The 14,474-nt window shown below is 42.3% G+C and overlaps 1 protein-coding gene across 2 annotated transcripts in view; it reads right to left on the minus strand.

The window, feature by feature from the left end:
- The window catches only part of CTNNA2 (catenin alpha 2), a 1,196,494-nt gene that overhangs the window by 805,964 nt on the left and 376,056 nt on the right, over positions 1-14,474 (minus strand). For both annotated transcript variants that reach the window (XM_060027447.1, XM_060027448.1), the window contains exon 4: positions 11,776-11,942. In XM_060027447.1, coding sequence (XP_059883430.1) covers positions 11,776-11,942 — 167 coding nt within the window. The remainder of the gene's footprint in view (positions 1-11,775; positions 11,943-14,474) is intronic.

The raw sequence follows: 14,474 nt of genomic DNA on the forward strand, positions 1-14,474 counted from the left end.
CTAATGATGAAAAATCTGAAAGTGAAATCAAGAAAACACTTCTATTTACCACTGCAACAAAAAGAATAAAATATCTAGGAATAAAACTACCTAAGGAGAAAAAAGACCTGTATGCATTAAATTATAAGGCACTGATGAAAGAAATTAAAGATGATACGAATAGATAGAGAGATATACCATGTTCTTGGATTGGAAGAATCAACATTGTGAAAATGACTCTACTACCCAAAGGAATCTACAGATTCAATGCAATCCCTATCAAACCACCACTGGCATTTTTCACAGAACTAGAACAAAAAATTTCACAATTTGTATGGAAACACAAAAGACCCTGAATAGCCAAAGCAATCTTGAGAACAAAAAACGGAGTTGGAGGAATCAGGCTCCCTGACTTCAGACTATACTACGAAGCTACAGTAATCAAGACAGTATTGTACTGGCACAAAAATGGAAAGATAGATCAATGGAACAGGATAGAAAGCCCAGAGATAAACCCACGCACATATGGTCACCTTATCTTTGATAAAGGAGGCAGGAATGTACAGTGCAGAAAGGACAGCCTCTTCAATAAGTGGTGATGGGAAAACTGGACAGGTACATATAAAAGTATGAGCTTAGATCACTCCCTAACACCATACACAAAAATAAGCTCAAAATGGATTAAAGACCTAAATGTAAGGCCAGAAACTATCAAACTCTTAAAGGAAAACATAGGCAGAACACTCTGTGACATAAATCACAGCAAGATCCTTTTTGACCCACCTCCTAGAGAAATGGAAATAAAAACAAAAATAAATAAATGGGATCCAATGAAACTTCAAAGCTTTTGCACAGCAAAGGAAACCATAAACAAGCACAAAAGACAACCCTCAGAATGGGAGAAAATATTTGCAAATGAAGCAATTGACAAAGGATTAATCTCCAAAATTTATAAGCAGCTCATGCAGCTCAATAACAAAAAAACAAAAAACCCAATCCAAAAATGGGCAGAAGACCTAACTAGACATTTCTCCAAAGAAGATATACAGACTGCCAACAAACACATGAAAGAATGCTCAACATCATTAATCATTAGAGAAATGCAAATCAAAACTACAATGAGATATCATCTCACACCAGTCAGAATGGCCATCATCAAAAAATCTAGAAACAATAAATGCTGGAGAGGGTGTGGAGAAAAGGGAACACTCTTGCACTGCTGGTGGGAATGTGAATTGGTACAGCCACTATGGAGAACAGTATGGAGGTTCCTTAAATAACTAGAAATAGGACTACCATATGACCCAGCAATCCCACTACTGGGCATATACCCTGAGAAAACCAAAATTCAAAAAGAGTCATGTACCAAAATGTTCACTGCAGCTTTATTTACAATAGCCCGGAGATGGAAACAACCTAAGTGTCCATCATTAGATGAATGGATAAAGAAGGTGTGGCACATATATACAATGGAATATTACTCAGCCCTAAAAAGAAACGAAATTGAGGTATTTGTAATGAGGTGGATAGACCTAGAATCTGTCATATAGAGTGAAGTAAGTCTGAAAGAGTAAGACAAATATCGTATGCTAACACATATATATGGAATTTAAGGGAAAAAAATGTCATGAAGAACCTATGGATAAGACAGGAATAAAGACATAGACCTACTAGAGAATGGACTTGAGGATATGGGGAGGGAGAAGGGTCAGCTGTGACAAAGCGAGAGAGAGGCATGGACATATATACACTACCAAACTTAAGGTAGATAGCTAGTGGGAAGCAGGTGCATAGCACAGGGAGATCAGCTCGGTGCTTTGTGACCGCCTGGAGGGGTGGGATAGGGAGTGTGGGAGGGAGGGAGATGCAAGAGGGAAGAGATTTGGGAACATATGTATGTGTAAAACTGATTCACTTTGTTATAAAGCAGAAACTAACACACCATTGTAAAGCAATTATACTCCAATAAAGATGTAAAAAATAAAATACTACATTGATTGTATTTTGAGTTGTGGTTTTGATAAGGGATATGGACTTTTAATTTCAAGTTTAAAAATAAAGGAAAATATACTTAAGAAATATGGAATTGAAAAACAACCTTTAGAAATCTTCAGAGGAGGAAATATTTTGCAAACAAAAACTGGAGGAACTCCTGGGCTGCAAAAAGTTTGAGATAGCTTAAATCTGCAACCAGTCTTCTCAGCATCACCTCTAAATCTGGGACTAAAGGGAGTGTAATTTTAAGCTGAGTTTACGCCTTGCTGTCCAATAGAAGAGAAAATATTGAGCCTCGCAAAGTAAGTGAATTTGAAGCTTTGTTGCCATGTAAGGTGGCATCAACTAGGGTGAACAGAATAACGATCAGTGGAAATAGCCGAGAACATAATCGTGAGTGAATAAGGCACAAGACAGAACTATGTTTGCAAAATCAAAAGTTCTTAGTGTTGAAGGGAGTCTGGTAGAGAGGCCTCAACTAGTACAAGCTTCTGAGAGTGGCAGTAGAAAAAGAGAAATGGTAGCTCTGAAAGAGTAATGAGAAATACACAGAGAATGTATGGGTCTACTGCAGAATTCCAATTGGCTCTTGTAGTTTAGACCAAATCAAAGGACAATATACAGACAGTTCATTGTTTGACAATGCAGGTAATCCAAATGACCATTAAAATGGCTAGAAAAAGTCATAGATTAACATAGTACTATAGAGATACACCTTTGTTTAACTTGACACAATCACAAAGGTGGCTAATCCAACTTCCTCACCAAGTTCCACTGAGTGCAGGAAGAGAATAGTATCTATAAACCAGTGATAATGGATCTCATCAAATCTTTTCCTCCACACATATGACAGTACCATTAAAGTTACTAAATAGGCTAACATTTCATTAAGGAAAGAGTTGCAGCAAGCAAGGAAGTTATTTAGAATGATGGTGATGGGCGGTTCAATCTAGACTCCAGATAAAATTAGGTTTCCACTCTCATCTTTTATGGAAGATAGAAGATCTTTCTTTCGTACCTATTTGCATTGTTCCTGAATGACTGTGAAGAGGAAAGGCTACGTCTTGCTCTTGGAATGTCTGCAGGTGACAGGGACCTGGGAAGAGTAGGACACAGATGGCAGGCTGTGTGATGGTTCTGAGAAGAAGACTGGTGCTCATGGGGGAGGTGTTATAAGGGGAGGCTTGGGGGACTCTGTGTCCTGGATTGGGAAGTCACTTCCAACAAGCTGATAAAGGGGGCCCTTAGAGGCAGCTGCCACATCCTTCCTTGTAATAAATGCCCTCTTGACCTTGGACCCTACAGTTAGTTATTCTCCTCCCATGGCCGGCCTGGGCTGACAAACACCAACATGAGAACCCTCAGCTCTGGCAGGTCTTCCTGTCCTTAATACTAGAGCCTGAGTTCTGGGGATGGGGGTAGCTGAAAAGTGTGAACTTCTAGACACGATATTAAAATTTCCTCCCTATTTGGTGGATTTAGATATTATTTTCAGAGCTTGTCCCTTAAAACTCTTAAAATCTTGAGTCTTCTCAAAGTTTGTCTGAAATAGCCCTTACCCCCATTTCCAAAGCAAGCCTACTTGTCACTATTATTTAGTCGACAGCTCTGTCCAATTGTTTGAGACAGACTCTTTAAGTCAATCTCCGGGACTTCCCTGGTGGTCCAGTGGTTAAGACTCTGTGCTCCCAGTGCAGCGGGCACAGGTTTGATCCGTGGTTGGGGAACTAAGATCCTTCATGCTGCACAGCATGGCCAAAAACAATAAATTAATTACATTAAATCAAATCAGTCTCCAATTTTCCTGACTGAACCTGCACTTACTTATTTTGATTTAAAAAAAGTAGTCTGAGAATTCATACTTCTTAAGTATGAATACTTATTAAGCACCTCCTAGGAGCTAGGCAGACATACAGGGATGGGGACAGCGGGAACAGAGGAGTCTGTTTCTCCTCCTGGACCATGTGATCCTGTTCTCCTGTCCACAGTCACTGCCCATACCAGTGCTATAAATCATTGTTACGATCATTTCCATTTGGACAGACTGACCTCATTCCGGGGTCCTTCAGTTGATATCCAGTTGATTGGATTTTAAGTGACACTAATGAAACTAATAAGTCATACAAAGCTCTCTTGTTAGGATCTGGATTTAAATTTAAAAGATGTTATCTTGGAAATAGGAGCTGGCCAAGTAAATGAGTGAATGAAGACAAGATTCTATATTTGACTACTTTACTTGTTGAGCCATATACTCTGGTTTGACCATGGATATCTCAGCAACATCATACTTTATCTTTCTGCCTCCTAAAGATAAGCTGGCCTTCTTGATTAAATTTTCTGTTTCCTTGTTCAAAAGTGAAGACAATGATTTCATCAGAAAGCAAGAATGATTAAATGCTAGCATCACTTATTCATAAACTGCCATGCTTTATAAAGTACAATAATACATCTTGATACATTTCCAAAGTTACCTTCAGCTTGTACAAGAAAAATGACAATAGACAATGTCCCTGACTACTTATGATGTAGCAGACATTGGTCCAAATGTTTTACATATACCTAATTTAGTCCCCCAAACAGCTCTTCGAAGCTGATAGTTTTCTTGTTTCTTCTTTACAGAGGAAAGACTGCAGCCAGAGGGGTGACACAGCCAGCCTGAGAGGTCTCACAGCAAGAGAGTGCAGGAACCTGGGTGTGAACCCAGATAATTTGCTCCAGAGCTCATACTTTTAACTCCTGGGCTGTGCTGCCTCAGTTTCCTAAAAAGGATGGTTTTGTAAAGCTGCTGGAGTCCAGTTTGGATTGTACTGATCAGCTGATAATGAAGATTCATTAAGAGTCCTGCCCCATCTGGTAAGTCTCCATTCCACCTCTTAATTTCGCTAAAATCTACCCCTTCACAGGACACACTGCCACTGCCTTCACTCAGCTTTCCTTTCATTCACTGGCCTGGATCATTTTAATCATATCTCATCTCTCAATCTGTCTCTTTGGTTGGGCTCACCCCTCTTCTAATTCCTTCTCCATATTGCTACCAAAATTATTTGGCTAAATCACGAAGCTGATTCTAATGCTTAGGACTACTCAGCAGTCCCCCATAATCCATACAGAGTCTAAACAAATGGGTAGAGTCCAAACTAATTCTCATGATAACGGAGACACTCCACACCCTGTATCTCTCTAACTCTGTGACTGCCCCTCCCAACCTCACCCTCTCTGCTCCAACAACAGAATCAATCAACCATATTACTGTGAATGCCCCAAGTCCCTCCCTCACTCTCATGCCTTTCTTTCCTCTGCCTGTGAAGCTCTCAGTAGGTGAAATCTTTTGTCCCACCTGGATCCATCTCCCTTCTTCTGGCAAGAGCATCCCGGTTGGGAGCAGTGAATCACTCTCTCCCTAGGCTGGTTATAAAATCTAAATTTCATACTTTCTGCCTGCTCTGTGAACACGTAGCTCGGCCCTTTACGTCTTTTTTTTTTTTTTAAATATTGGCTATATTTCCTGTGTTGTACAATATATTCTTTTTTTTTTTTTTTGAAGATGTTGGGGGTAGGAGTTTATTAATTTATTTATTTATTTTTGCTGTGTTGGGTCTTCATTTCTGTGCGAGGGCTTTCTCTAGTTGTGGCAAGGGGGGGCCACTCTTCATCGCGGTGCATGGGCCTCTCACTATCGCCGCCTCTTGTTGCGGAGCACAGGCTCCAGACGCGCAGGCTCAGTAGTTGTGGCTCACGGGCCTAGTTGCTCCGCGGCATGTGGGATCTTCCCAGACCAGGGCTCGAACCCGTGTCCCCTGCATTAGCAGGCAGATGCTCAACCGCTGCACCACCAGGGAAGCCCTGCATCTTATTCCTATGTTAAGCTTTGTAGGAAGAGAGTGTTTGACAGGCAACAGAGGAGGAAGGGGTTTTGTTTCCTGGTCCTGGAGTGCTCCCTGGACAGGCTCGGCAGCAGGGGTAGCTCCTCCAACACCAGCTGGCCCCCATGGGTGATTCTGTAGTGCAATGCCTCTAGTGAGACGTGTCTCCACGCACAGTTTTCCTTGACACCCTAAAGGGCAGATTTCTAGCAAGTTCCGTTGGCTTGTGTGGCACTTCAGTGGCCTCTCTGTCATCCAGTGACCTAGGAACATCTGGATCTTGGCCCTGGTTTGGGGTGGGCTCCTCCTAGCGTGCTCTATCTCAGTCCTGGGGGGAGTGGCTACTCCTTCCATCTGCCATTCCTAGATTCCCTAGAGTTCTCTTTACGTCTTCCTAGACAATTCCTTGTTCCTCTAATCTATTAGAGCTAATAATTCTTTATATTAAGCTTTCCCTGCTCAAATTACTGTGTAGTATTGCTCTCACTCCTGGACAGGATGACACCTCCCCCACTGTTTGGATGGGGCCAACCTCTTTCCAATCACCCTCAACACTTAGCCCCCAGGTTCAGGCTTGGGCTTGTGACTCCAGCCTGTTCAATTTGTGGTTGAACAATTAGTTCAGGAAAAGGCAAATCTCATTCAGTTCACTGAGCCCCAGTCCTAACACCTCCCTCTCCCAACCACATCACCCTTCTTCACATTATCCCAAATCACCCAACAATACAATTTGGTTGAACTGATCCCATCCTTGGCTTGGAAGGTGATGAGGGAGAAGAACAGTGCTGACCAAACTAAGAAATCAGCATATCCTATGTCCCCTCTAAATAATTAACTCAGAGATGTATACCTGATTTAGAGGCCAAAATGACTAACAAAATTATAAAACTTTTATTTGAGCTGCCTGGGAAGAGAATTTCCTTTTTTGCTAACTATAACCTAGAAGCATGTAATCTTGAGAATATGTTGCAGCTACCTTGAGATTTTGAGAAAAGAGCCTACGGAGAAGAGTGTCCTTAGTGAGGAAAATGAGATAGAAACCTGGTCCTTGTCACATGATTGTACCTTGATCAAGCTTTGCCTGAAGCTACCTGCCTCTGGACTTTTAGTCCTGGGCAGTAACTTCTACCTTTAGAATCAGAGACAAGGATATTTTATACCTTGATTATGTGCAGCAGAAATTAACAAAATATTGTAAATCAACTATACTTCAATAATTTTTTTTTTTTAAAAAGAGCCACATCAGAGTTGCAGGACAAAACAGTAGACTGCTGAGAAATAATGTTACTGGGGACTCACTAAGACCATTCAATGCTAATGTCACAAAAATCACAGGCAATATTAAACTCACCCACCAACAATGGGGCAGCAGCATTAGATTTGTCCCCTGGTAGCCTCGAAGATAATCTGAATTTCCTGAGAAGTTGACTAAATGGTTGTGTTTTCTCATTTTGCTATTGACTTTCTAGAGAGAAATTCTGAGATAATCGGGAACATCATTATTCCAGGACTCAGACTGAGTACAGAAAAAAGTGATTGTTTCCTCTGACACACACATGGCTAGGTGAGTTTGTGTGTAATGACATCACCAACGCTAAGAATTGGACAATATACTCTGATTGCATTCACTCAGAGTTTAGGGAAAATAAATATCGCTCTTCTTGATCACTGATTGAAATGCAGGAGTCCTTTCAAAGCGTGAAGTGTCACAACTCCATCTCCACTGATAATGTCAACTGATTGCAGGATACACCAGGTGTCTGTAGGGAATCACTCACCAGCAACTTCAACCATACAAGTGATTATAATTCAGTAGTTTTTAATGATGTCTGATGTGCAAATGATTCCTTTAGCTTCGCTCAGGAACATCAAATTCCCACTTTGGCGATAACTCGGCTTTGAACTATATGTCACTCGCTGTTCCATCACTATCCTCCCGAATTCAAAATAACTACGGTAGCAAAAACCTTCAGCAGTCATACGAATCCTTAATATATTCAAAAGAGAGCTCAACGTTAAAACACACACAAATACTTGCAAATAGAGCAAGTAGCTTAATTTGAGCAACTAGAATATCTATGTTATATGAAAAGATGGCCTCCTTAGCAGGCATATAAACTTAAGTGTGCAAATGTAATTTTAAGGTAGCAGAATGCAAAAACCTACACACTGCCAAATCATACAACCTCTGCAGAATTCCCAGTTCTTTACTCATTTTCAGAGGGTGAATGAGTTTTGCTCAGGATTACTCAATTTGCCAACAATTACCTAGAGGGTGCAGGGCAGAAAATGAAGACGGGCATTTTAGGAGAATAAATTGACTCTCCTTCATCTGCTCAGTGAATTATTGATGGAAAGACATGAAAATAAGTTTCTGATAAGAAGGCAAGTCCCTCCATATTCCTGTAAGTTACTCAGAAATGAGAAAAATCAATATCTGGAAAGAACGGCAATAGAGTTTGGGCATATGGCCTGAAAGATGAAAAGTAAAATATTATCTGAAGTGCTTAAAGGTAAAATACCTTGGCAGTGGTTAACACGGCAGGAAGCTACAGGACTCCTTATACTGTGTTAATCAATGTCACGACCCCAAATCAAGTCACTGCTTTATTATCATTAGAAAGCTCCTGCCACTCTTTTTCTCATCTATGTTCTATCAACCATTTGGTAGAGAAACTCATTTTTATTTGGAAGAAGCCTTGATAAAAGTATAGATGATAATTTCTAACCTGTTCCATCAAAATACATGAAGATATTTCCTTCACCTTGATTTAAAAACAAGTAAGTAGATGCTGGCAGACAACACTTGTTTATGAGAGGATGTGCTTCTATAGAAAAGAATACAAATGCCAAGCAGAATTATATACCATGTTCAATTGCAAAGAATTGTTGACACATTGTCTTTTTTAGGGAATTGGAACAATAGTCCCATCGTAGGAAACCCTGATTGACCTGAACCCAAGTAGGACACACCCGACCTGAGTAATTCAGCGCTAGCACCAGAAGCTGCAGTTCCCCATTTGCTCCACAAGAGGGCACCATTCCGCCACCGCTGTTCCCTGCAGAGGCTGCGCTTTCAGTAGAACAAATGTGTTTTTCAGTCTACAATCATTTTTAATTTTACTACTGACAGTCTGACAGGACTACTTAATATTGCTGGGTTGACCTTTCCATATTTTGTGCTAAATCTTTTTTTTTTTTTTTTAACTTCTCTTAATCTGCTGTGTCGGGAAGAGGATATAATTGACTCCACATGAAGACAGGCTGCAGTGTGATGTTATCAGCCGACAGCACTGGTCAAAACAGGTGGGTAGAGGCAGGATTGCAGGCAGCAGCTGGTGCCGTACATCACACTACAGGCCCCGATTGCACGAGCACCCTCCACGTGTGGACCATTCGGGGAGAATATTTAGCCTCCATCAATCCTCAAGAGGGGCTTGAAATGGCCTTTCACGGCACAGATAACATACAAGATGTAAAGTTAATTTCCTTAGGTTCAGTCCTATCCTCCTGGTAAAGGAAGACTGTCCATCTTGGGAAAGATCTTTCTTAAAATGTTGCCTTTGAAGACTAAGCAGGCTGGAAGAGAAAGGTAACAAAACTTTTTCTCCAACACACTTGAGAACAAAGTCATCGGTAGCCTAAAAGAAGCACATAATTCAGGCGGGGCTGCAGAAATAACAGCCAGCACTGCAGTTCCGGGATCTGAGAATGGTGACATAGCCGCCACTTACCAAACACTTACTTTGCACCGGACTCCGTGATGAATGCTTCATAAGGAATTCCCCCAGTTTAAACCTCCCCACAACTCTGAGGGCTGCACCATCACTAGCCCCCTACTAACAGATGGGGTGTGAGACCTAAGGAAGTTTCATTTATTATTATTATTATTTTAAATTTATTTATTTATTTTTGGCTGTGTTGGGTCTTCGTTTCTGTGTGAGGGCTTTCTCCAGTTGCGGCGAGCGGGGGCCACTCTTCATCGCAGGGCGTGGGCTTCTCACTGTCGCGGCCGCTCGTTGCGGAGCACAGACTCCAGACGCGCAGGCTCAGTAGCTGTGGCTCGTGGGCCCAGTTGCTCCGCGGCATGTGGGATCCTCCCAGACCAGGGCTTGAACCCGTGTCCCCTGCATTGGCAGGCAGACTCTCAACCACTGCGCCACCAGGGAAGCCCTATTATTTTTTTACACATATATTTTATTGAAGTATAGTTGATTTACAATGTTGCGTTAATTACTGCTGTACAGCAAAAGTGACTCAGTTGTACATATGTATAGATTCTCTTTTTTAAGGCTCTTTTCCATTCTGGTTCATCATAGGTTATTGAATCTAGTTCTCTGTGCTCTACAGGAGGACCTTGTTGTTTATCCATTCTCTGGATAATAGCTTCCATCTGCTAACCCCAGCCTCCCATCCCATCCCTCCCCTGCCCCCCCCCCCTTTGGCTACCACCCCTCTGTTCTCTATGCTGTGGAGGCTTTATGTGGTGGGTTAGGACAGGCTGGCAAGTGGACCCCAAACCAAGACTAGAGGTAGGCTGTCTTACTCCAGTGGCCACAAGGTTATTCATAAAGTGACACTGCCCCTCAGTATCCTGTGAAATAGGTAGTCTATCCTCATACTGCTCACCTCATCCAACTTACAAGAGCCTTCCCGGGTTTCTGAGGCCTATTCTCTGAGAAAAGTCTGAGAGAAAAATTCCCAAGCAGGTTCTGCTTTGTGTCCCCTGGTTCCTCAGGAATCTGAACAGAAACCATGAAGAGCTAAACCTGCTTTGTGGTTTATGACCATGCAACTCAGGCTGGGGATGTTGGAATTTGAGGCCTTTCATAATACTGCAGAGTTTATACAAAATTTTGGAAATCTTGGCTCCTTTACTGGGGCCAGCTCAGCTAAGACCCTGCCCAAGACTTTTGGACAGAGAACACTTGTGATTTTGGAAATTTCTTAATGAACCTCCATATTGGACATATCTGATATGGAAGGTGAGGTAAGAGTAGGCTGCCATTATTCATTTCCTATCTCACCTGCCCCCTCATTGTTCATTTCATGGAAAAAGAAAATAAGGGCATGGAATAGAGACCCTCTAGGCAGAAGCCACATTCCTAAGCAACTGAGTTACATTATCAAAGGGTGGGTCCACCCCGCTGCAACTAGATACCAGTGAGCAACTAGAAAAACAGAGAAAGGCCTAGCTGTCAAGGGCTGGGAGGGTTGCACATGACCCAGGAAAATTTGTGACCAGGGCAAATCTCCACTTCCATTAAGAAACAAAAGACTTAAAAGGAACCAAGGAATCCTGACAAGCAAGGCACATATCATGGAGTTCTAGGAGTTGGTGGGGCACATATGCACCCAGAGACCCAATCCAGGAATGTTAGATGCCAAGCTTGATGCAACAAGTTAGATTCTAGCCATCAGTGTTATGGACAAGGCTTCTTTTTATTGCCAGACTCAGAGAGGTTCAAAGTACGTAATTCTACAAAAGGGCAACGCTGGAGCGGTTAACACAATACAATGCAACGTGGGATCTATATTATGCTGGGCAGAGGTGGTCACGTGGCCAGCTACCCAGAAGAGCCGGCCTGGCCTAATTACCACAGGGACCAGCGCTGCTCTGAGTCTCAAGACAAAGTCCAGGCAGGCACACCACGCACGGCCTCTGCAGCCTGAAAGAGGCACTGTTTTGTACGCCAAGAACTAAGGGGAAATCCAAACTCTGTGTTTTGAGAGAAGGAAAACAATTAAAGTGAATCTTCTGTCACTTTGAAAGATGTATTATTGAATATAATTTTGGTAGTAGAGAAATTGGGGGCATACCACTTGGGTGAGTAACCAAGTGATCTGGTGAGCAGCGAAACATCTTTGGTCCAGTTCAGTGCCACGGTCCATGTTGCTACCCACATAAAGCACATTTTGATAAGTTCTACATACGTACAATTCTCAGATGAGATAGAAGTCTCATGACGTCTGCCATGTCCGCCAGGATGAGCAAGCGCGTTACAGCCGATAGCAGAGCACGGGCAGCTCGCACCATGGTGCCACGCTTCACCGAGGAGCACGGATCATCAGCGAACTCTGAAGAGGCGATGCGCATCGTCTCACCTGGAAGACAGACACGGAGACACACGTGGGTAGACGGGAGGCTCAGAGGCTGGCAGTCGTAAAGATCTGTGGACGGGCCATCACAGCTCTCATTGCAAAACCACTATTACCAGGTGGTACCAGCTCCCTCAGTGCAGCAGAAACTTTCAAGGCAAACGCATAAGTGCACCCAGACAGGTGCTGTAGACAAAACCCAAGTGTAAAATTATGTGTTTAGCATCAATAAGGAATATATTTAATTCAATTTGTCTAAGAACTGAGATGAATTTGCCTGACCTTAATCATTCTCACTCTGCAAATCCCTTGGAACCAGTGGTATTCACTAGGCTAGTTGGTTTCTAACAGTTGAAGAATAAAGTTAACTGCTCCAGAGAGGAATGAAACTTAAGACCTTGGCCTCATGAACTCTGTACTCTTAATTGAGCTAATCAGACAATAACAGACTATAGAGTTACCCCAAGTCTGTTCTTTCAATTGTCTGCTAGGAAGCTATTCTCTAATATAGAGAACATTTGTGAGACAATTGAAGCGATTCAACAGATGTTTATTAAGCACATACTCATGTCAGATTCTCTTCCAGGCTCTGGAATTGCAAAGGTGACTAAGAAGGCCCTGGGCCCAAGGAATTTACAATCTAATGAGGACACACGTTGTAAATACACACTTATAATAGTGATTACGTGCCATCATAGACATAGGATTAAGAATGAAGGCAAAGAAGAGGAGGAAGTGATTTACTTATTTAGTGTGAGGCTGGAGGGAAGCTGTCAACGTTGACAGCCTTTGAAAAACTAAAATGTATTCACCAGGAAGACAAAGGTAGGAAGGAAACCCGAGGCAGCAGGAACACCACGAGGCTCCAGAACTTGGAGCAGGGCGCCGAGTATGGGGAAATGCAATCACCTGGAAAGTCACAGCGAGTCAGAGGTGTGGGGAAGAGAGGCACCAGGGCCTGGAACACTGTGGAAGAGATCTGAACTGTGTCCTCAGCAGGGAGGGAAATGACTTAATAGATTTTTATTTTGGCCACATTATATAAAATAAACTGGAAGGGACAAGACTGGTGCAGAGAAAATAGGAAAGCACGGTTATAATCTGAGGGAGCAGTAATGAAGACGTGGACCAGGGAAATAGGAACAGGATACAGAGAGGAAGGGAGTATTAATGAGATCTACATGAGAGAAACAACGGATTTGGGGACTGGTTAGGTATGGAAACCAGAGACGAGGTGGTGATGGTGAATACGGACCCAACACAACGGACAGGTACACATTTGCACCCCAGGAGAGGGAAACAAAGGGAGATCACTCACTACGTGAGATGGGCCCCATGGGGTGGATATCCACCCGGAGAACACAGAACTAGGAACTAGAACTAGGAAAAAGTATAATCAAGCTTCACAGAGCAGAAAACACACAGGGGTACAAATGCTTCAATGAACCAGAAGAGTAGAGTTAATTAAATTAGGGTGACACAAGTCATTCGATATTTATTTATAAAATGATACTTCTCATCTATTCATCAAAACTGAGTTGATTTAAATAAAGTCAATTATATCACTGAAAGACCATGCATCCTATAATTTATCCTAAGATATAAGGGAAAGTAAAAAACTCTTCTCATCATTTTACAGGCAGATCAAAATATAATGTAATTCCCTCAGTGTTGTAGTTATTTAAACCCTCACAGTGATCCTTTTTATACTTAAGAAATGTGGGTGTGTAAGGAAATCTATTGTGCTGTTGGACTTTAAAAGAGGCTACCATCTATGACACAGCCAGCCAGCTTAGTCTTTATGCCTAGGCACAAACAAGTGGCTTAATATATAACAGCAGCATGGCAGAAGTTTAAATATTCACTATCATACTGGTGAATTTTCAAGATGTATTGCTCTAGAGGCCTAAATATACTTTAAGGTAGAGGCTGGCAGTCAGGAGGTACATATTCAATCCCAGTGTTCTACCCTTGCCACAGGCTTGCATAAATCTCTTCTCTGCCCACCCTGTGTCACCCAGAAAAAGACAGTAGCAAATATCTGAGTGGTGGGGAGAAGTGTACCTCATTCTCACTCTGTAGAGTGCAGCAAGAAAGAACATTATACACCAAGGTGAATCTAATGAAATATCGAGAGGGTCACCCTAGGTAAAGAATGGACACATTTGTACATGGTATTAATGGGTAAGTCAGATGCTGTTGGAAGGGATCCACTTATTCAAGGAAGGGGGAGATTTATTCTGCATGTGAACCGAGGGAGCTACATGGTTGGTCCCAAATTTTCAGGTTAAATGGTATGAGTCATAGCTCAGGTAAGAATGGACCTTTCAGGCAGGGCTCTTCTCAGAAAAAAGGGCCCTAAGAGGAGAGTCCAGTCACACCCCCTTCCAGCTTGTGGAGAAACCATGCCTAATCAAGCTGATTTTCAAGGTCAGATTTTCATATAGGAGGTCAGTATAATAGCACTTCAGCCAGGTGCTGACTATTTGGTCAGCAATACTGCTTCAAAGCCAGGGGATGGCACAGAGCAGGATGGAG

This window comes from Delphinus delphis, chromosome 12, assembly GCF_949987515.2.
Source record: "Delphinus delphis chromosome 12, mDelDel1.2, whole genome shotgun sequence".
Classification (NCBI taxonomy): Eukaryota; Metazoa; Chordata; class Mammalia; order Artiodactyla; family Delphinidae; genus Delphinus; species Delphinus delphis.